Source organism: Triturus cristatus, chromosome 6, assembly GCF_964204655.1.
Source record: "Triturus cristatus chromosome 6, aTriCri1.1, whole genome shotgun sequence".
NCBI lineage: Eukaryota > Metazoa > Chordata > Amphibia > Caudata > Salamandridae > Triturus > Triturus cristatus.
In genome coordinates, this window is record NC_140589.1 from 1,222,904,324 (window position 1) to 1,222,932,078 (window position 27,755).

Sequence of the window (27,755 nt, forward strand, 5' to 3'; positions counted from 1 at the left end):
TTCCTGTCTTTGGCTGACATAATCCATGAGCAATACATTACTGCCAGGTTTAAGAAAATAAAATAAAGCTGAAACCAAAACGAGATTCAATCTTACCTAAACCAGTACATAAACGGATAATGTGAGCCCTTGATTTTTAAACTGATTTAAATAGATGAAATTATAATACCTGTCAGTATCGCCATAAACAACCCGAGCACCCCACTTCTTCGTTTCATTCACCAATTTTATGGCTCGCTCCAGTGTCTCTCGAGCTTTGTGGACAATACTGTCACCGATCTGGAAAGAAAAATGCCCATTTACCAAGCTGTGCCATTCTAATGGGCACATATATACTGTTCATTGCACTTATTTTAATCTACTGATATCTGAACATTGATGTGTATAAGTTTTTTATCCTGTCGCTACTAGCCCATGACAATACTGGTTCCATTTTTAACTGGTGAGGATGAATAACCCAAGAAAGAACCATTAAAATAAGGATACTGGATATTGGAGCATTGGGTAGGCAATCAATTATTGGGTACCACCGGTGAAAGTGTAGATCAGTGAACTCTTATTTTACCTACATGATGTATGCTTGTTGCTCTATACTTCCCTTCTTAATTGCCTGAAGCACAAGTTACTACTTGTGTAACGATATATCTGTAAGAGACATTAGTTAGTGATAGATTCCTTACCTTAGAATATCCCCAGGCTTCAGGCTGGATCGGGAAAGTTTTTGCTAGCAGTACCCCTGCGCGTCAGTAGGTGGCGTCGTGCGGCTCCACGTCCGTTGCTGGCGTCGTATGCGACGAGATGACGTCACAGAGACTACTTAAGCGCCACCCATGTGCGCCGACGTCCGTTCTGTACACAACTTTCCACGCCAGGAACGCAGAGCCATGCAAGATACTGACCACTGGTGCCAGTAAACTAGGGCCCTGAAAGGGATGACCGTAACCCTAGAATCAGTACGCAGAACGGGGAGGATGGGTGGGGCGGTAAGGAATCTATCACTAACTAATGTCTCTTACAGATACGTTGTAGTAACTTGTGCATCTGAAAGAGACAGATTCCTTACCTTAGAATAGATACCCCAGCAATACCAAACCCGGTGGTGGGTCTGCAAACAGATTACTCCAGAAAGTCACGGAGAACAGAACGGTCAAAGAAGCCGTCCCTCCGGACTTGACCGTCAAGGCAGTAATGCTTGGTAAACGTGTGCAGCAATGGCCCACGTAGTTGCCTGACAAATAACCTGCAAGGGAACGCCGCGTCCCAAGGCAGTAGTGGCTGCTGTTGCCCTGGTAGAATGGGCACGTAGACCCACAGGAGTCTCCTTCTTAGCCAACGAATAACACGCTTTGATGCACAGAACGACCCAACGAGAGATGGTTCGTTTGTGCATGGCCCGACCTTTCTTGGCGCCCATGTAGCCAACAAAGAGCTGGTCATCCACCCGGAACTGCTGTGTGCGCTTCAGATAGTACAAGAGCGCACGTTTTGGGTCCAAACGGTGGAGCCTCTCTTCCTCTTTCGAAGGGTGCGGAGGCTGAAAGAAGGTGGGCAAAGTGGTCTGCCCAATGTGGAAGGGGGTGACAAGCTTTGGCAAAAAAGAAGGATGGGTCCGTAAAACCACGTTGTCCGGATGAACAGGAAGGAAAGGAGGTTTAGAAGAAAGAGCCTGGAGCTCACTCATTCTCCTGGCAGAGGTGATAGCTACCAGGAAAGCCGTCTTGAGAGTAAGAAGACGTAAAGGACAGGTATGAAGGGGCTCAAAAGGAGCGATCATCAGATAGGTCAGGACAAGATTTAAGACCCATTGTGGCATTATGAAGGGTACGGGAGGAAACGTGTGTGTAATGCCTTTCAGGAAATGGTTAACAACCGGGGACTTAAATAGAGAAGGCTATTCTGGAAGCCTTAGAAAGGCGGAGATGGCAGAAAGATAACCTTTGATAGTGCCCAGAGCAACGCCCTGCTGGGCCAAGGATAGTAGGAACAGAAGGACCTCAGAAAGAGGGGCAGAAAGGGGATCCACAGACTTTGCTGTGCACCATGCCACAAACTTGTTCCACCAGCAGGCGTATACAGTCTTAGTGGAGGGACACCTGGCTGCCAGAATGACATCACAGACTTCGGGAGGAAGATCGAAAGCTGTCAACTGTCGCCGCTCAATCTCCACGCATGGAGGCGGAGGCTGGACAGGTTCGGGTGGAAGACCATCCCCTGCTGCTGCGACAGTAGATCCTCCCAAAGAGGCAGACGGGATACCAGTATCTTCGTGTCCAATCCGGAGCCACAAGGATGACTTGGGCCCGGTCGCGCCAAATCTTCTTCAGCACTCTGGGCAGAAGTGGTATAGGCGGAAAGGCGTACAACAGACCGCAGCTCCACTCGTGATGAAGTGTCGCCGAGCGAGTGCCGCCGAGCGAGTGCCGCCTTGGAAATTCCAACACGCAGAACTGACGACACTGCGCGTTCTGTTCGGTGGCTAATAGATCTAACCAAGGCTCTCCCCACTGCTGAAAGAGACCTTGCGCCACCTCCGAGTGAAGACGCCATTCGTAATCCATCATGCACAACAGCTGAGATCGTCCGCCCTGGCGTTCAGAGAACCTGCCAGGTGTTGAACCACCAAGGTAATGCCTTGATGTTCCAGCAACGTCCAGAGGCGCAGAGCCTCCTGACATAGGGCCCACGACCCCACCCCGCCCTGTTTGTTGCAATACCACATGGCCGTGGTGTTGTCCGTGAACACCTGCATCACACTTCCCTGGACAAAGGGAAGGAATGGCTTCAGTGCAAGTCGGATCGCCCGAAGCTCCAAAAGGTTGATATGGAGCCGGGACTCCGCCAGAGACCTCTGATCGCCGCGTCGCCCAAGTGGCCTCCCCATCCCAGGAGGGACGCATCTGTCACCACTGTGTGCTCTGGTTGGGGAAGGGAGAGGGATCTGCCATTGACCCAATCGCGATTCGTGAGCCACCACTGCAATTGTCGTGCAGTGCCCTACGAGATCTGGACATGATCGGACAGATTGCCCTGATGCTGTGCGCCCACTGGAACTTCAGGTCCCACTGCAGAGCTTGCATATGCCATCTAGCATGTTGCACAAGCACGATGCAGGAGGCCATCAGGCCCAGGAGCCGGAGGGTCATCCTGACTAAAACTCGGGATAGAGGCTGAAAGATCTGAATCAGAGCCTGAATATCCCGGACTCGCTACTCGGGAGGATAAACCCGAAACCGCGTCGAATCCAGAACCGCTCCGATGAAGGGAAGCTTCTGAGAGGGACTCAGGTGCAAATTCTGATGGAGAACCACAGCAAATGCAGGAGGTCGGCTGTAGTCTGAAGGTGGGAGACAACTGCCGGGGGCGAGCCCGGCTTCAACAACCAGTCGTCGAGGTAGGGAAAGACTGACACCCCTAACCTGCGCAGATGAGCTGCGACCACCGCCATCACTTTCGTGAACACCCGAGGGGCGCTGGTAAGGCCGAAGGGGAGCACGGCAAACTGAAAATGCTCCGGGCCTACTGTGAAGCGCAGGTAACGCCGGTGGGCCGGCAGGACGGGGATGTGAAAATATGCGTCCTGCAAGTCCAACGCTACCATCCAGTCTCCAGGGTCGAGGGCAGCCAAGACCTAAGCCAGAGTCAGCATTTTGAACTACTCCTTCTGGAGGAAGCGATTGACGTTCCGGAGGTCCAAGATGGGACGCAGGCCCCCGTTGTCCTTCTTGGGGACCAGAAAGTAGTGGGAATAACAACCACTCCCTACTTCCGGCCCAGGAACGCGCTTGTTGGCCCCCTTGGCCAAGAGAGTCGTAACCTCCTGCTGGGGGGTTACCAAGTGTTCGCCCGACATGCGGTGGTACCGAGGTGGCATGGCTGGAGGGGTGGACTGAAAGGGAATTGAGTAACCCTTGTGGATGATCTGCAACACCCACTTGTCTGATGTGATAGAGTGCCAGTGGGGGGAGGTGATGGTGGAGCCTGCCACCCACCGGCGTGGGGTGCTCCACAAAGCTCGAATTAGGAAGGTTTGGAGGTAGAAGCAGCGGAGGTGGACTGACCCCCACGCTGAGTCCCAGACCCGCCCCTGCAGAAGCAGTGTCCCCGGCCGCACTGAGGCTGGTTCTGCACAGGCTTGCTGAAGAAACGTGCCTGGGCACCCCTGCCGTGGCCAAAAAAGGAACGAAAACCAGGAGTGGCCAAGCTTTTCGTGGAAAGACTTAAGGACTTTGCCACATCCCGCGAGTCCTTAAAACGCTCCAGCGCACTGTCGGCCTTGTCGCCAAACAGGGGGGTGCCATCAAAGGGCATGTCCATGAGTGAGCTTTGCACATCTGGCGAGAACCCGGTAGATCTCAACCAGGCGTGGCGACGAAGCGCCACAGTCGTAGAAATAGCTATACCTAGTGAGTCCGCGGTGTCTAAACCACACCGAATGGCGAACTTAGCCGCATCTTTACCCTTGGCAACAGCCTGAGACAGCAAGGCTTGGGCCTCCTCAGGACACTGAGGCAACACCTGTGCAACAGCATCCCACACTGCGTCGGAATAGCAGCCCAAGAGGCATGCGGTATTCACCGACCGCAGCCCTAAGCTGGCCAAAGAGAACAACCTTTTGCCAAACTGCTCCAGCTTCTTAGAGTCCTTATCCGGTGGAGCCGTGGGAAAGGCACTCTGGGACGCCGAAGCCTGGATGACCAGGCTCTTGGACGTAGGATGATTGGTCAGAAAGGCAGGGTCACCCGGCGCCAGGCGATGACGCCTGGCAACATTCTTATCCACCGGGGCCCCTGTGGCAGGCCGCGACCAAGTGCCTAGTAAGACGTTAGTGAGGGCGTCGTTAAATGGCAGCAGAGGCTCCGACGAAGTGGATGCCGTCTGAAGCACCTCAGTGAGGAGATTAGTCTTCAGAGCCACCGCCGGGAGATCAAGGTGGAGGACCTCCGTGGCCCGACGGAGCACCATCGTGTACGAAGCGCCCTCCTCCAAGGTGGGCGGAGGAGAGGCAAACCCCGGGTCAGAGGAGAGAACATGGCCGCCCGCCTACTATAACTCGTCCGCCCAGTCCTGCTCAGAGTCACACTGACGAGCATGAGGGTCCTCAGACTCCTCCCAGTCGTCCTCCCCCTCCACCGTATGTGGGACAGACTGTGGTGGCAGGGACCGGAGAGGGAGCAAACGGCGCCGGACTGGGCCGAGCCGGCGCCGTGTCCCAATGCGGATCCCAGGTAGGAACAAAAGTGTCCGAGAACCTGGGCAGGGGCGGAACAAATGGTATCCACTGCGGCGCCGGAGGCGGAGCCGAGGGAGGCGCTGGCGCTGGGGCCGGAGCCAGCAGCGCGGGACCTTGTAGCACCGTGGCAGGAGCCAGTGGCGCAGGATTCTGTGGCGCCGGAGCCGCCGCCGGCGCCGATGGCCCGACAGGATCCGGACACGGGAACGCGGGGGCGGGAACCCGGGGCCTAAACAGACGGTCAATGGTAGCAAGAAATTGTTGCACCTATGCGGGAGACGCCGACAGACCCGGGTAAGGTGGGTAGGCCGCGGGACTCCCGGGCTCCGAAGGAGCCGCAGGGGCAGAGCCCCTGTTCCCCTCGTCAGCATCCGGGGATCGACGGGGGGACGTCGGAGAGCAAGAACGCTTCTTCGACTTCTTTTTGTGTCATCTCGTACACGAATCCGAGGGTGAAGACTTGGGGCCCGAGGAGCGATGATGGCGGTCCCGCAAGCGTTCTCTGGAGAAGGGCGCGGGGACGAGTGCCAGACCTCAAACAGCTTCCGGCCTCGCTCCCTCAAGGTCTTCGGGACCATGGCTAAACAGTCCATACAGGCCCGGGAGTCGTGGTCGAGCTCCAGGCAGTAGAGACAGACGTCGTGAGGGTCTGCCACCAACATATTGCGACGGCAAGCCCCACAAGACTTGAAACCAGGCATCCCTACCGCACCAAAGTAGACTCAAACTTACAGGAGACAAAAAGTCTCAAAAAGATAGTCAAAAAGTGGCTAAGGTATCCGACCCAATGTCAGTTCACCTTTCACTCGGGGGCGCATGGGAGTCTCTCTAGGCTAGACTACTTCCTTATGCCCGCGGCGCAGACTGGTCGGATTAGAGAGGTCAGGCACCTGGCGCGGGGTATCTCCGACCATTCTCCGCTGTGGCTTCTTTTTGACACCGGGTCGCGGTCTGCAGGGCGGATCGCTCCCATTAACCCATGGTACCTGCGAGACCCTACGACTCGCGACAGCCTGGTTAAGGCTATGGACCAATACTTCCTTGATAACGAGGGGTCGGTGTCGTCTGCAATGTCCCTGTGGGAAGCCTTTAAAACCGTGATCCGCGGACACGCCCTCTCCCAGATAGTGGTGGCTAAGAAGGTCAAGAGTGAGGCAGTGGTGAGGCTGGAGACTGACATCTCGGGGCTGGAGTCGGCCTTGGAGGCGAATGTCACTCCGGACGGGCTCCATGCCCTTAGCCTGAAACAGTTTGAATATAGGTCCCTGGTCACTGACGCGGCCAAAACTATGTATAGGGAGCAGCAGGGTCGACTGTACGACGCCGGGGACAAGGCGGGAAAGTTGATTGCGTGGCTGGACAAAAAGGAGAGAGTGAATCGTGTGGTCCCGGAGTTGCGTGCTGCGGATGGTGTGTGTGTGACTGAGCCGGATGAGATGGTGGACTGTTTCGCCGACCACCTCCGGGCTGTGTACTCCCCAGTGACTGACAGAGATGAGGACGACTCTCGCCTTCTACTGAGGGATATTGCCTTGCCCGGCCTGTCCGTTGAGGACCGTGAGCGGCTGGACGCCCCCTTGTCGGCGGATGAAATAGCGACCGCGATCCGCTCCCTTCGCTCGGGCAAGGCTATGGGTCCCAACGGTCTGCCCATTGAGCTATATAAATTGCGCCCTGATAAGCTTGCGCCCTTCCTCAGTCGCATGTTCCGTGAGTCTCTTGCGGCGGGTTCCCTTCCGGCTGACCAGCGTTTGGCTACGATAGTCGTGATCCCCAAGGAGGGCAAGCCGCGAGACCGTTGTACTTCTTACCGGCCTATTTCACTGCTAAATGCAGAGCCTAAAATTCTGGCGAAAGTCCTTGCCAATCGTTTGTTGAGCGTCGTGTGCGATCTTATTCATCCGGACCAATGCGGCTTCATCCCGCATCGCAACACCGCTCTTAACTTGCGGCGTCTTCACGGCGCCCTGGCCAGGGCGGAGCTCCTCTCCGAACCGGCCGTGCTGGTTTCTTTGGATGCCACGATGGCTTTTGACACCATCGAGTGGCCATTCCTCTGGGCTGTCTTGGCTAAATTTGGCTTTGGGGAAGGATTTATTGGCTGGGTGAAGCTTCTTTACACGGGACCCATGGCTCAGGTGGTGGTGAATGGGCGGGTCTCTCGGCCCTTTGCCCTCGGCAGGGGCACGAGGCAGGGGTGCCCGTTGTCCCCTTTGCTCTTTGCTCTCGCCCTGGAGCCACTCGCTGCTTGGCTCCGCTGGGAGCCCTCGCTTAGGGGGATCCGGTGGGCCCCGGGCTTCGAAGATCGGGTCTCGCTGTATGCGGACGATATTCTCCTGTATCTCACCTCACCGCGGCAGTCGCTCAACGTCCTCTTTGATGTTCTGACTTCCTTTGGGTACAATTCGGGTCTCACGATCAATTGGTCTAAATCCTGCGTCTATCCTATCTCTGGTGGTCCTCCTCTCCTGCCGCCTCGGCTTCCGATCCAAATATCTCTGAGCGGCTTTAAGTACCTGGGGATATACGTTTCGCTGGACCCGGTGGCTCGCTATGAGCAGAATCTCCTGCGTCCACTCCGGCGATTGCGGGAGGACACGGCCCGGTGGTGCAGGCTGCCCCTGTCCCCGCTGGGTCGGGCCGCGCTGTTCAAAATGATGTCCCTTCCCAGGTTCCTCTATGCACTCCAGAACTCCTTCGACGTTATCCCAGTGGCCTACTTTCGGGAGGTGGAGAGCCTGCAGAGGAGACTGGTGTGGGACGGGCGGGCGCGTATTGCTCTTGCTAAGCTTACTCTCCCCTGGTACGACGGGGGCATCGCGCTTCCTGACATTCGCAGGTACTATTGGGCCTCGCAGCTAGCGGCCATTAACCATGCCACGTATGCGCCTGGCTTGAATCCGGCGTATGAGATGGACAAGTTCCTGCTTCCCGGCGGGAACTATAACAGGGCACTTTACTCCCGCTCGGCTGGCCGGACCCTTACGGGTCCTACTAAGATTGCGGTGCGGACCTGGAGGGCTGCCACTGCGGCCACGGGCTGGAGTGAGCGACTAACATGTGCTACTCCTTTGTTTGCCTCCGACCGCCTGGGCAGCCTCTGGACTACGAAGGGGTTTGACCAGTGGGATACGATTGGTATCAGCAAAGTGGGAGACCTGTGGCATAAGGGCACGGTTAAGACTTTCGCGGTGCTCCAGGCCGAATACGAGCTTACGGACAGGGAGTTCTTCCGCTATGCCCAGGTTCGACACGCCCTGCTCTCGGTCTTTGGGGAGGGGACCAAGATCCCGGTTTCCTCGCCCCTCGAGGACCGCATACTTGACGGACATGTCCCTGACAGTACTATTTCTTTAACTTATAAAAAACTGATTAATCATCGGGCTGACCTCTTTGTGCGCCTCCGGGAGGCTTGGACGGGGGACGGGGTGGAATTGGATGACGAGGACTGGCAGTCTGCACTGTCGTCCCCCAAGGAGGTCGCCATTCCGGCCCGTCTCCGGTTGGTACAGCTCAAGATTCTTCACCGGGTGTATGTGACGGGTCCTCGCTTGGTCTCGATGGGATTTTCCGACGACGGGCTCTGTAAGCGGGGTTGTGGGCTCAGTGCCACCTTTCTCCATATCCTGTGGGAGTGCCGCGAGGTGGCGGACTACTGGCGCCGGGTCCATATGGTTATGGGACAGGTCACTGGGGTTGTGCTGCTGCCGGAGGTGCGTCGCTGTGTCCTGAATGTGTGGGAGCCCAATGATTACAGCGCGGCTCAGACTCGGTGGGCGGCCCTAGGGAACATGATTGCCAAGAGAGATATAGCGCAGCTTTGGGGCGCCCAACGGCCGCCCACCGTGTCAGTATGGAAGGAGAATATGGACTGGTGTATGTTCAGGGAGAAGACTGTGTATGTGGCCCGTGGTAAGCCGGGGGCATGGGGTAGAATCTGGGGGCAATGGAATGCGTATCGCGGGGGTATCTGTACGCCCCCCCCGGTGGACACCAATATCGCCATGTCCCCCTGACCCCTGATGGTTCCTGGCACCTTTTGGAATAACTACATATGGACGTTCATCTCCCTTGACCCCCCCCCCCGTCCCCAGCCTCCCGGTACTCCTTCCTTTTGCCGGCTGCTTAATGGTCTGCACTGGAGTTCCCCGGAGGAAGCCTGATCCGCACTGTTTGCCCTTATGCCTCGCCTTTTGTTTTTCTTTTAGTTTTTGTGTCTGTTGGACTTAAGTCTCCTGTTCCTTTAGAACTATCCGGAGCCACTACGGGGCTGCGCCCCGGGACTTGACTGCAGCCATGATAAATGTATATTTCATTCTGTACCTAGCGGCCGGCCCTGGTGGTTGTAGGCCCGTGCGTGTAACCGAATTATTGTTCAATAAAAATTTAAAAAAAAAAAAAAAAAAAAAAAAAGTGGCTAAGGTACGTGCTCTAACCGGATCTGCGATTACTGGCGCGGAAAAAGAAAGAACTGACGTCAGCGCGCATGGGTGGCGCCCAAGTAGTCTCCGTGACGTCATCTCGGCGCATACAACGCCAGCGACGGTCGCGGAGCTGCACAACGCCACCTACTGACGCACAGAGGTACTGCTAGCGAAAACTTTCCAGATCCAGCCTGACACCTGGGGATTTTCTAAGGTAAGGAATCTATCACTAACGTGTCTCTTTCAGATCAATGTCTTATGTTGCTGAGTATGAATAATTGTGATAAGAGCTATTGCGAAAGCTGGCATTTGGCAAAAAAGGACAATTGAATGTGAGCATAATGCGATCCATTAATGTGCGCTAAACTTCCACATCCTCAAAGAACAAGTACCTGGCATTTGACAGAAATGCTCAAGAGCACATTTCAAAGGAAAGGCACACTTGACAGATTTAAAAATGGCAACAGCACATTGACGTGGTAGAGAAACACAAATACAAAAGACTCCCAACTAAACATGCATGAGCTAAGAAAACGAATACTTGGAAACTAAAAGAACCCAGCGTTTTCAAAAAGCTAGCAAAATTAAGATTTGCAGGGTGTTGTGCTTTCTCTCCCTAGACATGGCACAATTATTAAAACTAAAGCATCTGTGGTTATAATGATTCTCCACCACCACGTCCACCACCACCACGTCCACCACCACCACCACCACGTCCACCACCACCACCACCATCACCATCACCTCCACCACCACGTCCACCACCAACACCATGTCCACCACCATGTCCACCACCACGTCCACCACCACTACATCCACCACCATGTCCACCACCACCACCAGGTCCACCACTACCACGTCCACCACTACCAAGTCCACCACCACCAAGTCATCCACCACCAAGTCATCCACCACCACGTCCTCCAACACCACGTCCACCAACACCACGTCCACCAACACCACGTCCACCAACACCACGTCCACCAACACCACGTCCACCAACACCACGTCCACCACCACCACCACCACGTCACCACCACCATGTCCACCAGCACGTCCACAACCACCATGCCCACCAACACCACGCCCACCAACACCACGCCCACCACCACCACGTCTACATCTACCACCACCACCACGTCCACCACCAAGGCCACCACCACCATGTCCACCACCAAGGCCACCACCACCATGTCCACCACCACCACCACGTCCACCACCACCACCACCACCACACCCACCACCACCACCACCATATTCACCACCAAGGCCACCACCACCACCGAGTCCACAACCACCATGTCCACCACCACCACTACCACGTCCACCACCACCAACACCTCCACAACCACCACGCCCACCACCATGTCCACCACCACCACGTCCACATCCACCACCACCACACCCACCACCACCACCACGTCCACCACCAAGGCCACCACCAAGGCCACCACCACCATGTCTACCACCACCATGTCCACCACCACATCCACCACGTCCACAACCACCACCACCATGTCCACCACCACGTCCACCACCACCACGTCCACCACCACCACGTCCACCACCACCACGTCCACCACCACCACGTCCACCACCCCCACCACGTCCACCACCCCCACCACCCCCACCACTTCCACCACCACGTCCATCACCACCACCACCACGTCAACCACCACGTCCACCACGTCAACCACCACGTCCACCATCACGTCCACCAACACCAACACCACCACCAACACCACCACCACCACCACCACCACCACCCGTGACAGGCAAAGTGTCACTGGAGGGCAGGGGTAATAGGAGTGTCAACCCCAGCTGTACATGGGACATTTAAGGATGCATTGAGTGTGAGAAGACAGGAATAGGGGCTAGAAGTATTACACCAGACCCAAGATACATTTTGAAGAGGCGCAATGTCACAGGGGCTCCTGTAAAAGCACTTGCAGCATCTCTACCTCACAGTGGCATACCGGCACAAGCCACTCACTTTAAAACAAGCATTGGCATAGCCAATAGGTCTCACCTTTGGGACCTTATAAGTGTTTAACCATACAACACTTGATGTTGTTGCACCAAGGATATTGTGCTGGATAACTAAACCCTTATAAGGTCCCAAAGGTGAGACCTATTGGCTATGCCAATGCTTGTTTACTAGTAGAATGAGCTCTACAAACATAATGCAGAGTTCCTTTTGCCTTAGCATAGTATGCTTGAATGCATTTAATTATCCATATTGCAAGGCCCAACTTGAAAACTGGACTTCCCATGTGGGGTTTTGTGAATGCAGCAAACAGTTGCTTTGTCATGCGAATGGATTTCGTTTTGTCAATGTAAAACCATAGAGCTTTCTTAACATCTAATGTAATGCCCTTTCTGCCACAGTATCACGACTTGAGGAAAAAACTGTCAAGTCAAAAATATGGTTCATGTGAAAAAGGGAAACCCATTTTGGGTAGGAAATGTTGATTTGGCCTCCGGAAAACTATATCTCTGTGTACCTCACAGAATGACAATTCGGCCATTAATGCCTGTTACTCACTCTCTCTTCTTAAAGAAGTAAATGCCACAAGGAATGCTACCTTCCTGAAAAGGTACTGTATTTCACAAGAGTGCAGTGGCTCAAAGGGAGGTCCTCTGAACCTAGTGAGCATGATATTGAAGTCCCATGTGGGGATTGTGGTTTGGTGTCCTTGAAGATATTATCTTTTAAGTCGCTCTATGAAAGCCTTGATGACTGAAATTTCCAACAAAGATGTGTGTTGCCTGTCCTGTGTGTAACCAGCTCCTACAGCAAAGTTGTGTCGAATGGATGAGTATGGTTACGCCGGATTATGTTTTTAGGGGTTCTGCTTGATTATACAGTAATGAACAAAAGGTTTCCATCTCTCTGCATAACATGCACATGCGGTGGGTGGGCTTACATGCCTCAATTTGAGGTACCCAAACTCTAAGACCTCAAGTGCCAAATCATTTGTTAAATTTATTTGACTTTTGGATGTCTTTGTTTACCCTGATTCTGTGTTAGACGACCAACTGAGATGAGCAGCTTCTTGTGTGTGTGGACTGACATTTTCCCACGTTGGTGCTTTTAAAACGAGAGTCATGGATATCTATCTGAGCTTCCTATCTACATAGGGCACCAGAGGCAGTGGAAGAAAAGTGTAAATAAATATCCCTGACCAATACATCTACAGTACAGTGCCCATTGATTGTGGTTACCTGCGGGTGCAGCTTATACATGTTGTCTTTTCGGCAGTGACAAACAGATAGACTGAAGGGCCACCATTTCTGGAAGTAATGTTGATGTACTTGGGGATTTAGCTCCCATTCGTAGACTTGCTGAAGTGTCCTGCTTAGCTGATCCACAATGTCATTGTCCACCCCTAGTACATTCTCTGCTAAGAGCTGACTCAGATTGCAAGTGGTCCAATGCTAGGGGCCAATGCTGATGCTAGGACGAGTCACGCATTCTTTCTGAATATAATACATCGTGGTCATGCTGTCTGTCCTCAGTTAAACTGTTTTTATTTTTGAATGACTTTAAAACTCACTGAGAACCAATTGGACAGCTGTCAGCTCTAGAAAGTTGATGTAACACTTTCTGTTCTTGTATTCAGGCACTCTGAACCGTCATGTCGTTCAGGTGTGCTCCCATCCAACAAGTGAGGCATCAGTGGTAAAGTCACCTGCAACAGTGGGCCCTAAATTGTCTATCCAGTAACACCTTTTTTTTGTTCCACCAAGTGAGAATGAGCTAAACTCCAAAACTAGATCTTCCCTTTGTCTCATTGCTGTGACGAGTGCCTGGAGCAACTTTGGTGAAGTGGGTGCATGGGCAGCTAAATGTGCAGCATTACGGATATACCGGAGGACTTCATTGCCAACAGTTTTATCATCGTTCTTCACCAACCGAGGATGTGATTTTTACAAAAGATTTAGCAACTCTTGCATGCCATCACTCTCTCTTGATTGGGAGAGTCTTTGCCTCTGATAGATACTGCTCACAAGAAGGGCTGGATTTCCGGAGGGCAGAAACGTTACTTTTTGGTGTAGACTAAGGCCCAGCTTGTGCAGGAGTGACACTGCTGTCTGAGTGTCCTAAGGACAGTGGACTGCTGCTGCTTATTATCAACAAAATTGTCCAGATATGGAAATACATGACTGGTGCTGCGACATAGTTGTGGTTTGACCAACACTGGGCACTTTGTAAATACCCCTGATGCCCCTGTAACCATGAAAGCTAGAACTTTGATCTAGTTGTGCTCTCCACTGACCACAAACCTGAGGTAGACAAGATGTCTCAGAAGGAAGGTGATGTGACACTAGATATCCTTAAGGTGGAGAGTCACCAAGTGGCCCCCTGTGCAGAGTAGTGGGGATGGCATCCTTTAGAGTGGTCATTGACATGCTCAGATACGATTAACCGTTAGGTTAACGGATTATGGCTGAGCATAGACCACAAGGGTACAATCCTTTGAAAGGAGGAAGTACAAGTACACTCCTTGGCCCTACTGATGTGTGGCTATTAGTTCAATGGTTCGTTTGCTTAGAGGAGTTGGTACTTCCTCTTGAAGCAGTTCCTGATTGATTAAATGACATTGTGGTGGTAATGTTGGTGGAGTGGAACTCCAAACAGTATCTTTGCTGTATAACGGAAAAGACCCACTTGCCTGAGCTTATTTCCTCCCATTTAGGAAGGAATAACCCTCTCACCACCTTTACTAACCCTATAACCCACCACTCTTCTGAAGACCTTGAGTGACCAGGGGGATCATTAGTACATCACTGCTTTGAGGCACAGAACTGGAATTAAGTGTTTGCAATAACCCACTCCCACTAGAGGCATTCTTCTATGACCTGGTTTCTTAACCCAACTGGAGCGGACGAATTTGAAGACTGAAAGAAAGGAGTCTCTCAATGATGTAGCAGGAAAATCCAGTAATTGGATTTGAACGGACAGCGATTGTTGCTAGACTGTACTAGAGCTCGAGATTAATGTCCAATCCCGATGGCGGAGAAAACAATGTGAGGTGGAGTATTTGTCCGGAACATTGTGAACTTCAGGGAGGAGTCACAGGATTTCTCAAGACTGAAAACTTCTTTGAAGAAAAACAACCTGCAAATGTAGGAGCCCAACACCAAAAGTGTGCAGTGCTTGTGATGCACATGCTACAAACATTAGCTTTCGTAAACGATATTAAGATGCAAAAGAATAGAAGCAAAAATTGTATATAATGCAGATTTTGTAATTATTTAAAATATACCTAAGCAAACAATTCCAAACCGCTTTGAATTCTGAAAACAGCAACATTAATGTATTCTATATACAAACAGTAAAAGTATGAGCAAGCAATAAACAATATACTGCTTAATTTAAGTGATACTGGGTAGTTCTATTTCACAACGTACCTCCATACAAGGCATTCGTCCTGAAAAGTTAGCAGCAGTGTAGCCAAAAGTAACATTTGCAATCAATTTGAGACCAAGTTGACGTGCATCAAGCATTCGTGTGATTCCTTTGTCGTGTTTGTAGCTTTTCATTGACTGTTTCACCATAATTCGAGTTTTCAAAATGTCTTCAAGCATTCTCGGTAGCACACCTTTTCGTACAGAAGCCTAACACAATAGCAACAAAATATTAGGAGTGGTTTCCAACATTTTAAGCTTGGAGAACAAAAAAATTATTCAACCAACAACAGAAAAAAATTACACATTACTTACCTGCAATAATCAGTATACGGCTTAAGTGTTGTTGTTTCACATGCTGGCACTCACCTGCCATGTACTGTTAGTTTTGAAATATTACACTTTGTTTTTCTTGAAGTCTTTGTTTTGTTTTTTTGCAAACATCTAGTCAGCCCTGATTACATAGCCTGAAACCTATAAGGCACCATGAGACTGACTCAATCTTGGATCATGTTTCAATCCCCCGCCCTCACACCATACTGAAATGTGTATGTGCAAGTGTGCGAAACATAAATATGAAATACATGAGGATTACGTCACTTACTCTGTAAGCTTCTGTTTGTGGGATGTAGTGCTGTAGATTCACATGCTCTGCATACTCCTGTCATTTAGTGTTGAGTTTGGAGTTGGGCTGGGTCTCCTAATGGGTCCCCCATACCCACAGTGTGTGATCTAGGCGAACCTGGAGGTGCAGCATCTATTGGATCATGCTGTGGAGATGCATGAGGAAGTAGGAGAAGTTGGAGGTGGAGATAGTGGTGGTGGGGGAGGAGGAGGTTGAGGAGTATGACTGGTAGCAGTTTCCTTTTACCTCTTTTTTGTGGCACAGAAGTGTCCAAACCCTGTTCAAAAGTCAATTGTCTCTTTGATGGAGGGGAGGCCACTATTCTTCCAGTTCCTTGTTGATTCTGGATTTTTCTTTGCTGAATATCTATAGTTTTGAAGAGAGGTTCAACAGGAGACATAGAAACTGAGGAATGTTTAGAAATTTTCGTCTCTGATGAGTCCGAAACTGAGGAGTGCGTTGACGAGGTAGGTTCAGCTAGTTTCAGAACCGAAGATTTTGAAGCGGAAAGATGTTTCTTGGCTGGCACCGAGGCAGAAGCAGTCAGAGGCTGGGTCGGGTCCGAAGAGTGGGAGGATACAGGTGTATGTGTCCAATCCGAGGCCGATACAGAGGATCTAACCGTGGTAGATAATTTTGGTGCCAGACCCGAGGGTGAGGCAGTCGAAGTGTCTTGTCAGATTCAACTCTGGCCAGATGGCAGTGGCGCTTCAGCGACCTCTAGTAATGGAAAGGGTTAAAATTTGGAAGTCTTTTTAGGTGGAGGGACAGGGTGAAGGTCGATAGTACTCCCACACTGCCCAAGTAGCAGGTTATACTCCAACTCGTCCTCCACGTCGGAGCAGGAAATCTCCAAGGCCTCTTCTTCCTCTGATGTATGCTCTTCTCCAAAAATGTGTCATCTTCGCAGCTACAAGACATTTCCAGCCGATGTGTCCTCTGATCCCGGAGAGTACTTTTCGAGTGGAAAGACATACAGGCGTCCAATCGGATTTACGGTGATCGGGCGAAAGGCAGAGATTGCACACAAGATGTTGATACGTGTGCAGGTACTTTGTGTGACACTGGGGGCAAAATCAAAAAGGTGTCAGTCTCATCAGGAAAATATTTTCCGTGCCTATGGTGCACGTGCAGAGTAGGCCTGAGGGGCAATAGGTGGGTAACTGAACCTACAAATTTAAACAGCGTAGGAATGGAAAGGCGTGATTGCATGAATGATACCATCGAAAACAGGACGGAAAAGTTGTACCGACCGGTAGTCGAACACAGAGGAGAGGCACACACGGCTGAACCAGATGGTGGAGAGAAAACAATCTAACAAATCAGTTGATGCCCATGCACAGTATCACTGAGAGGAGGAGTCACTTTACCTTGTGAATCGAAACAATTCTTCGAAGAAAACAACTTGTACAAATCAGAGCCCAACACTACATGGCAGAAGTATGCGGAGCATGATTATCTACAGCCACACATGCCACTGAACATAATGTTTCATCTACATTTATGCATATGGAGTAAAACCAAGAGTTGCTTGAGAATCTTAAACACCAGAAACTCTAAAGTCATTGTTAAGAGGTTGCGCTGTTGTAGGTCATATGATGTGCACAGACTTTATAGCAGTACTTCCCTATTTAAAATGGTAGCTTGAAAAAAGTAGAATAAATTATAGTAAGTAAAGCCTTTAGGACCTATTGGCCAACCTCTGCTTCTTTTCTGTCCTGTATATCCCCACATCATGCTGGAGTCCCTCTGTAGGTTTTGTGAAGCTTTTGCCTAACATACCTAAATATGCTTAACAATTCACTTAGCAAGGCCAGCTTAGAAATAGGATTTCATGTAAGGTTTAGAGACATAGCCGAGCACTGGAAGGCGCATTCACAGTTTACTTGCAGGTCTCATAATCTGTAAGAACATTTTTTAAACAAAATTTGTAATGTAAGAAAAAGGAGGAGGAACCTATTTTCTCAAAATTCATAAAGTAGTATTTTATTTGCATACTTGGTATAGTAAAAGATATTCTGGGATTCTAAGTTTAAAGCGCTTCGTCCATCATATCTAGCCTTTAACTGTATGCATTTTTGTTCATCCAATACAAATCATGTAACAGAAATAGGCAACACATACTTTACGACTTTATGTCGCTTGCTTAGGGCTCCAGATAAATCTTAGCATAGTTTGCTCCAATTGTTAATAAATTTAGATTTAAGATTTACAAACTGGCCATGATACGGTGATATTGTCAATAACACAGATTTTTTTGCGGCTGGAAGTGCAGGTAACTTGGCTCATTTCATCAAACAAAGATGCTATCTAATGGGAATTTCTGGAATCTTTTGCAGGGTTATAAGAAGCAATGACGCTTTAAGCAGGTTTTGTTAAATAGAAACATGGCAGGGTCCAAACAGTTCCTGAATATGTTGTTGATTTCAGCTCAAGATATATGCAAAGCCACTGAACACACCCAACCAATGGTTTACCAAAAGTTGTATCTGACAGCAAGAAACTCACTGCTAAATCCACTGTATCTTTCTTAAGGACTAAAGAGAGTGAGTGACTCCCTTTAAAGGCAATACATGATTGGCATGCTGTTTGTGCACAACACCGCAAACTTGAGGTAAAGTCGCTTTTCAAAGCCTGCGGGGTTAACTGTACTGCCTTTAGTTCTGACACACAGATATGTTATTAAGTCTCCTTTTCCTCTCACATATTTCAATATTAATTCCTAGCATATGAATCCCCAATACTATTTTAGAGGTTTGTGCACAGAAATAGGCATTCATAGCTGTATGGAAACACACTGCCCAGTAAACATTTTTATTTTTCTACCACTTGGGTCTGTGCTGCATTTAAGGCACAAATAAAACTAGATCCTCCCAGGTCACCGGCAGATGGAAGTTAAGCATTTCTGTAAAAGATGGATTTGTAATCGTACATCTGAGATGAATGCAATACATGGAGCTCTCATTCTCAAAAATGTCATTGCCTTTCTCATTTTTGGAGAACGCGACATCTGGCAAAGGAGAACCAATGCAAGAAACGCCAGCACTTGCATTCTTGGGTAAGCCTTTCGTTCTACTCAACTGTGGACCCTACAAAACATCGAAACCGCTGTAATTGTAATTGGGATTTCTTGAGACTTGTTGTGAAATCTTACTTGTGTAGTAATTGAATAGTCAACTGATTGTGCTCTTGACATTTCTGCAATCTTTTCCTAATTGTCCTCTTTACCAAGAGGATAGACATAAACTTGGTATCAGTGCAGATGTGCTGCCACTACCCACTACCGACTGTCATTTTGTGAATACTCCAAGAGCTGAATTTATCATGAAAGATATTATTTCAGATTACTAAGGTTTGCCACTTACCACAAACCCGAGACATTTAAGCTGAGCGAAACTTGCAGAGACATAGAAGAAAACATCTGTTAGGTCCATGATGTCAAGTAATCTCCCTCTTGAGGTAGGTAGATGACTTCTAAAGTTTAGTTTTCATATGTATTGTCTTCACATATAAGTTAAGGCACCTTAAATCTAGGATTGGTCTTGGTGTTTGAATCATTGGGTTCAGAAAGCAAATCAAATATATTCCATGACCCATTCTGCTTCCTTGGCTGCCCTGTTTTCTAGCAGGCTCTCCCAAAAGCAATGATATGTGCTCTTTGTTTTCACCGTTCTTACTTGGTGTATAACGTAATGGCATTCGCTGGATTTCAGTGCAGTAATGTTGTTGCTGTTTATTGATAAGTTTCATAAGATTGCCTTGGCCAGTTGTCAATTTGCGTGTTTAACTCTTTTTGTAATAAAGGTGTTGTTGATGTAATGTCAACACAGATTTAAGAGTTCCTGTAGCATTTATAATTCTCTCAAGCATTTAATCTATTTTGGGACAGAAAATGTACTTCCGATCAAATGGCATACTTTGCATGTGCTACTGTACCTTATGATGAAAACCAGATATTGTGAGTTCTGCATTTCTGCAGAGCAAGAGGCTTGTATTAATTTGTCTACTGGCAGTGTCTTCAGCATCAATTGTGCATCAAATTTTAGCAATGGAAATGGTCTTCCATTCTTGTACAATTTCATCAGCTCTATTACAATGTGGCTCTGAAATGTGTTGTTCCATTTCCAGCATTTTCTCCCATCATGTCTATCACAGCAACTGAACCGAGCTGGTGAATTGAAAATGCACTAATTCATTGTTTCTCTTACTGGTATTTTTTTGCAAGCGGCTCTAATCTTCTTCTGTTTGCTGCACAAAAGATTGTTTGACAGCAGTATGTATGACTACAGAAACTGATGAAATCATTACAAGTGTAGGGTCAAGCAGCACTGCGTTAAATTTGAGCTCCACTTTAAACGCTACTGGGATTGCCTTAAATTTCCTCTGCATAGTTGTAAAACAGCTCTTATCCTTCTGTTCCCCTTATCATAGGAAAAAACTGATTTGTCTTCTGTGTCGGATTAACTCTTAATAGGGAGATCATCATCCATGCTGATCGTTCTGTGAAGGGGTGTTGACTGGTAGAGTTCCAACTTAATCTCTTCTCCAGGATTCTTCTACTCTAGGGGTCATTCTGCTTCTTGTCATCTGTATGGTCCCGATCTAAGTTCTCCTAGTCCTAATCTTTATTAGTGTCAATTAAAAGTGCTGGAGGTGTAGAAACTACAGTGTCTGTTTCAGCTATGGACTCTTTCTGGACTTTTTAGGTATACAAAAAGCTTTAAGTTTTATAAATGATATTATGCCTGGACACCCACCCACCTACCTAATTGTTTCCCCTTTTTGCAGATAGAGCATGAGTTTTCTTATATACTACATCTATTTTTCGCTGTCAATTCTTCCTTTGAGCATGTTCATCAGTCTGATTCGAAGTACCTTTCACAGTAAACCTGGAAACTATTTTCATGGCCATTTTCTTTGCATTTCAAATTTTCTGTCCAATGATAATGTATTTCATAAAGTCAAACACATTTCAGGATTGATCTTCAATCCAGGTGTGATACTCTTATCAAGCATGACCTTTGCCTTGGAGCTAAAACCCCTTTGGGTCTAATCCGCTTTAAGTCAGTTGTGGAATCTTTTTGCAATACTACATGTATGTAATAAATAACTGCATTTTCCGCTTTAATGGGTTTTATGTCTTTTGTGTAAAACATGCTCTGTATGAGGGAGATTTCTCCTCGTCTCAGACAGAAAATTCTGGTCACAGAAATGGGATTGGGTCACTGCCTCCTCGTATAGATCGAGGATGCTAGATGGTTCCATCTGTTCCACCTTCATAGCTAATGTTAGCATTTTCCTTACTCTGCTTCAACAGCACCTGAAGCTGACTAAGAGTCCTGTGTTCCATTAATACATACTGCGCTAAACAACTGTAAGTTTTGTTGTGGTGTCTTGGTAAACACAAATTGCAGCCCAGATGACTGTGAAACCAAGGGGCTCTTCTATAACAATTTGGACAAAATGTAAAGGTTGTGTTTTCCAAAAAGAACCCCAAAGAAATCATTCTCATGAACCTGCCCTTTCAATATCTGAGTTGAACAGACATTGTTGAAATGTATCTTCTCACGCAGTTCCACAACTGTTTTGGTAAAGTCTTTTCATTATCTGGTGCACAGTATTCTTTAGTGGTATATGGTCTATACACTGAGTATCTGCAAACAACTCCGAGCCAGCTGTCAGAAAAAATAAAACTGAGTTGAGTCTGTGTCTTGGTGCATTTTTGGTTTCAGGGGAAGTGAGCAAGAATCATTTGATGGAAGTTTGAAACAGAAACCACATATTTGTAAGAAAGCATAGTGCAATATTCCAAAACCAACACATGATTGGAAAAGATTGCACAGGATGTAATCCACAACACGCTACAAACCTGCAAATGCAATGAGAACAAATGTAAAGAAACGTCAATATTTGACAATTGAAATGATACTGTTAAAAACTGCAGTTAGAGTGCAAACAAATTAGAGGTAAATTTGGTTTTATTTGCAAAATATATATTTTTACCTTAACAAATGCAACTCCACCAGGTGATACTGTGATATCATGCCGAATCCGATGAAGCAAGTCTGGAGGAACACGTAGCGATGAACAGCCAAACTTAAACTCATCATACCTGAAAAAGAAAAAACACAAAAAAGTTACAAACTGGCTATAACATGAAACTGTTGAATAAGTGTTTAAAGATATTTATATGGGTAATAAAAAATATAAATACAAATTCTCAAATACAAAACAGGGCTAGTTAATAAATGGAGCAATACAGAATCCAGGGAGTCTTTGAATATGTAATACAACAAGCTGAGGTGGAAGATAATTTCAAAAAGGATTATTTCTATGGACATTACTTCTATAACGCCACCTTCTCAAGTCATGCGCTGTGGAATCAGCTTCCACAAACACATTAACAGTACAGCTCTATGGCTGTCTACTTGGTAGACGATTGAAGCTTTAGTTGGCGAAGGAAAGCTCCTCTTATCCTGGTACAGGATGTGTGGGCACTCGACTGATGTCCACTAAATTGGTTAACTGAGCATAAACTGGGACTAGGGTTTTTTAATCCTGTACAACAGCACATCCACTTTCTGACAGAAAGCAGTGCAGTAGCTGAAGAGGTGCTGCTTTGCACTTATTCATGGTAAAATTTGAACCTAACTTTTAACTACACTTTCTAACTTTGTTGTCGGTCATTTTATTGGTACTCAAATTGTTATATCTTTTTTTGTTTGCTCCCTATGTAGATGTTCAGGATGTAATCAGGAAAAAGTCTGTCCCTTTCATTCTGGTACAGGCTGTGAAGTTTGTCAGGCTGATATATAAGTCAGGTATTCTGAAGAAGAAACTAAGGCATGCAATGTCTGCACAGCCAATATATGCCGCCGAGATGCCGCTGGTGAACCAAAAACAAGCCATGGGAAGGGGCTCAAGCTAATCCTTCAGTCACTATAGCTTTTGTCATCCCACATACGCTCCGGAAAATCAGAAGGAGCTGTTTTAAGTGCAACCAATTAGCAACTATCATAGAATCTCTATTTTTCATTCAACCCTATACACTAGCAAGATATTGAAATAGATTTGCCTGACCCTATCTGAGGGTGGAAAGGGTGCATTGGGAAAATGTTACTTACCCTGTAAGCATCTGATTGTGGTATGTAGTGCTGTAGATTCACGTGCTGTGCTTAATCCTGCCATCTAGTGCTGGGCCGGGATGTGTGCAAGTATTTTTTCTGCGAAGAAGTCTTTTGAGTCATGAGGTACGGTGACTCCTCCTCTTGCTGGCAATGCGCATGGTCATCAACCCCATTGTTAGATTGTTTTCCTGCACAGCAGGTGAGGACGGAATGTGAAGCTAAGCATAGTATAGAGAGATGTACACCCAAAAGAGGGAAAATAAATAGTAAGAGACTGCAACAGCCATATTGTCCGGGAAGGAGGATGGTCACATGTGAATCTACCGCACTACAAGCCGTGAGTAGATGCTTACAGGAAAATTAACATACTCCGTTTGATACATGTGTGGCTGTAGATACACATGCTGCACACAGACTGTATAGGAGTCCTCCTAAAGTGGTGGCTAGCCTATGTGTGTTGGAGTATACTGAAAAAAAGTATGGAGTACTGCATGGTCAACACTGGCTTGCTGGCAGGGTAGAATATCCGCACAGTAATGTTTTGTAAAAGTGCATGGTATGGACCAGGTGGCTGCTTTGCATGCGTCAACTATTGGAATATTCCCCAGTAAGGCAATAGAGGCTTCTTTTTTTCGGGTGAAGTGGGCTTTGGAGGAATGGGCAGAGTCTCAGCTTTAGCATAGCATATCTGGATGCATCTCACAATCCATCTTGCAATGCCTGATTTAGGGACAGCCTTCCCCTTCATGATGCTTGGAGAAAGCAAAAAAGTCCTATCACTGTAGTACATGTGGGTTCATTTCAAATCCAATGTACGGAGAGGCAATTCTGCAATCTAGTCAGGTTGCGGGAAAGAAAAACAGGGCGTTCAACAGATTAAGGTGGAACTGGGAAACCACCTAAGGGAGGAATTTGGGGTTGGTGAGAAGGACAACCCTATCTCTATGAACTTGGAAGAAGGAATATGCTACTTACCAGTATGCATCTGTTCTTGGCATGTAGAGCTGCAGATCTATACACTGTGCATAGATCGCCATCTGGTGTTGGGCCCGGATGTTTGCAGTTTGTTTTTACTCTTGGAAAGTCTTTGGAAGTTACGAGGTTGGTGACTCCTCCTTTGGTTCGTATTGCGCATGGGCTTCGGCTCCATCCTCAGATTGTTTTTCGCCAGCAGGGAAAGATGGAGTGTAGTAATAACAGTAAAGAAACCCATGTGTGTTGTATCTAAATAAGATAGACTGGAACGGATACAGGTAGCCGGGGAGGCGGGTGGGCGTGTATAGATCTGCAGCTCTACATGCCAAGAACAGATGCATACTGGTAAGTAGCATATTCCGTTCGAGGCATATGAGCTGCACATTATACACTGTGCATAGACTATATAGCAGTACCCAACCCTAGCGGCGACCACCGGCATCCGTTGCAGTTGTTTGGAACAGTGTTTTTAGTACAGCCTGGCCCACACTAGCTTGTTGCTTGGTTTGCACATCTACACAGTAATGTTTTGTGAAAGTGTGCGGTGTTGACCATGTCGCTGCTTTGCAGATTTCATCTAATGGTATGTTCCCTAGAAAAGCCATAGAAGCCCCTATCTGGCTTGTAGAGTGGGCTTTAGGGGGAACAGATAGCGTTCGTTTTGCCTTGTGGTAGCAAATCTGTATGCATTTTACAATCCACCTAGCTATCCCTGATTTAGAAATAGGGTTGCCTTTATGTGGTGGAGAGAAAGAGACAAATAGCTGGTTGGTTTTTCTGAAAGGTTGTGTTATTTGGATGTAGTAAAGTAAGGCCCTTTTAACATCCAGTGTGTGTAAAGCACTTTCCGCAACGGTTTGAGGTTGTGAGAAAAAGACTGATAATTCTACCGACTGGTTGAGATGGAAGGGAGAAATGACTTTGGGTAGGAATTTTGGGTTGGTGCGGAGTACAACCTTGTTCTGATGCATTTGGAGAAAAGGTTCCTGTATAGTGAGTGCTTGTATTTCACTAACCCTTCTAAGGGAAGTGATGGCCACTAGAAAAGCTGTTTTCCATGTGAGAAATTGTAGCTCACATTTATGTAATGGTTCAAAAGGCGGTCCCATTAGCCTTGTGAGAACTATATTCAAGTTCCGGACAGGTGAGGGTGGTAGTCTGGGTGGAATTACTCTTTTGAGGCCTTCCATAAACGCTTTGATGGCAGGCACCCTGAAAAGCGATAGGTGCTGCCTGTTCTGTAAGTAAGCAGCAATTGCTGCGAGGTGTAACCGAATGGATGTATATGCTAGGTTACACCTTTGTAGATGGAGCAAGTAACATATGATGTGCTGTATGGACACATTTAGAGGGTTGATTGTGTTGTTATGGCAGTAAACAACAAATCTTTTCCACTTTGCAGCATAGCATGCCCTAGTAGTAGGGCGTCTAGCTTCTCTGATAATATTCATGCAATCAGGGGGAAGGTTAAGGTATCCGAATTCTAGGACCTCAGGAGCCAGATCGCAAGGTTGAGCTGAGCTGGGTCCGGGTGCCTGATCTCTCCATGGTTCTGGGTTAGGAGGCATGGTGAGAGGTGTAACCTTTGGTGTGGTACTACCGAGAGTTCCAGTAGTGTGGTGTACCACGGTTGTCTGGCCCATGTTGGAGCTACCAGGATGAGCGTGAGGGAATGCTGTTGTAGCTTTCGCACCACTAATGGAATTAGTGGGAGAGGTGGAAAAGCGTATGCAAATTTGTCTGACCAGTTCATCCATATCGCATTGCCTTTGGACAATGGGTGTGGATATCTGGCGGCGAAGTTTGGGCATTTTTTGTTTTCGTGGGTGGCAAAGAGGTCTATCTGAGGATGCCCCCACTTCTGAAAGAACGGGTGAAGAACCTGTGGGTGAAGTTCCCATTCGTGGATCTGTTGCGTTTGTCTGCTGAGCAGATCCGTCACGGTGTTTTGGACTCCTGCGATGTGTTGGGCCAGGAGGAAAATTTTCTGCGGAATTGCCCATCTCCATATGCTCTGTGGTAATTGAGAGAGCTGTGGAGAGTGTGTGCCCCCCCTGTTTTTGAATGTAGTACATGGCAGTCATGTTGTCTGTGCGAATGAGGACTGCCTTGCCTGAAATCTGCGTCTGGAAGGATTTTAGGGCTAGGAAGATTGCCAGTAACTCCAAATGGTTGATGTGGAGTAACTTCTGTTGCGGCGTCCACCTGCCCTGCACTGTGAGATGTAACAGATGAGCTCCCCAGCCGGAGAGTGATGCGTCTGTTGTTAGGGTTATTTGTGGAACCGGGTCCAGGAACGGTCGACCTTTGGAAAGGTTTGTGGTGTTCCACCACTGCAGAGAGCGATGGGTGCGACCGTCCACCAACACCAGATCTGTCAGTTGCCCCTGGGCCTGGTTCCACTGGCGCGCTAAGCACTCTTGGAGTGGACGCATCTGGAGTCTTGCATGAGGCACTATGAAAATGCAAGAGGCAATCATCCCTATAAGTTGCATAAACACTCTTGCTGGGAGAGAGTGTTGAGGTATGAATTTTTGACGCAGAGCCTGTATGTTTGCAATCCTGGCAGGATTGGGATAGGCTATGGCTTTTGAGGTGTCTATGGTGGCACCGAGGTATTGTTTTGTGTGTGATGGTACCAGGTGGGACTTTTGGTGGTTCACCGTGAAACCTAGCTGGTGAAGTAGTTGGATTGTAGCGGCGGTGTGGTGCACACATTGGTCGTAGGACGTGGCTTTTATTAGCCAGTCGTCCAAATATGGGAAGACGTGAATGTGCTGTCTTCTGAGGTGTGCCGCCACTACTGCTAGGCACTTGGTGAATACCCTTGGTGCTGTTGTGACCCCGAACAGGAGCAACTTGAACTGGTAGTGTTGCCCATCCACTACAAACCTGAGGTACTTTCTGTGAGCATGGTGTACTGGGATGTGAAAGTATGCGTTTTTTAAGTCCAGTGTGGTGAGAAACTCGTTGTGGGAGAGGAGTGGAAGAACCTGTTGAAGGGTTACCATGTGAAAATGGTCTGAATGTATGTAAGTGTTTAGAGGTCTGAGATCTAGAATAGGTCGTAGAGTCTCGTCTCTTTTTGGAATCAGAAAGTACAGGGAGTAGACCCCTAAATTTTGCTGATTGATGGGGACTTGCTCTATGGCTTGTTTTTGCAGGAGGGAGATTACTTCCTATTTTAATAACGTGGCATGTTCTTGTGACATTGGGCGTTGCCTGGGTGGAATGTTTGGGGGGGGGGGGGGGTAGATGTTAATTCTAGGCAGTACCCTGAATGAATAATTTGGGTCACCCATCTGTCCGAGGTGATGGTCTCCCAGACGTGAAGGAAATTTTGTATTCTGCCCCCGACCGGAGTGGAATGGTCTGGAGGGAGCAGGGGAAAGTCATTGGGTAGGCGGTGTGGCAGAGCGGGCGGTATTTGTCTTGCCTCTGCCTTTATTATTAGTGCCTCTGTAGCCGCCTCTTTGATAACCCCTTGTGAAGGTAGACTGAGGAGGGGATTTGTAGGACGTGGATGCGCTATCTGAGGAGTAGCCTCTACCCGTGCCCCGAAAGGAAGAGCGGCGAAAAGAGGGCCTAGGAGTGTGTGACTGTAGGGCTCCCATGGATTTCGCCGTATCAGTGTCTTTCTTCATCTTCTCGAGGGCTTCATCAACTTTTGGACCAAATAAATGTTGTTGATCGAATGGGTGGTTCAATATGGAGGCTTGCACCTCAGGTTTAAAACCTGAAACTCTTAGCCAGGCGTGGCGCCGGAGGACACTGGTGTTTATGGCCCTGGAGGCTGTATCTACCGCATCTAGGGCACATCGTATAGAGGTATTAGTTATAGTTTTTCCCTCTTGAATCAATTCATTAGCCCTATTTCTGTATTTTTCAGGGAGATGGTGCATGATGGTCTCTAACTCATCATAATGCGCTCTGTCGTATCTGGCCAATAGCGCTTGAGTGTT

At 48.1% G+C, this 27,755-nt stretch overlaps 1 protein-coding gene across 2 annotated transcripts in view; it reads right to left on the minus strand.

Annotated features, from left to right (window-relative positions):
• The window catches only part of REV3L (REV3 like, DNA directed polymerase zeta catalytic subunit), a 1,079,635-nt gene that overhangs the window by 113,279 nt on the left and 938,601 nt on the right, over window positions 1-27,755 (minus strand). For both annotated transcript variants that reach the window (XM_085612140.1, XM_085612139.1), the window contains exons 24-26: window positions 21,695-21,803; window positions 15,070-15,276; window positions 170-279 (exon numbers count right to left, since the gene is read on the minus strand). In XM_085612140.1, coding sequence (XP_085468266.1) covers window positions 170-279; window positions 15,070-15,276; window positions 21,695-21,803 — 426 coding nt within the window. The remainder of the gene's footprint in view (window positions 1-169; window positions 280-15,069; window positions 15,277-21,694; window positions 21,804-27,755) is intronic.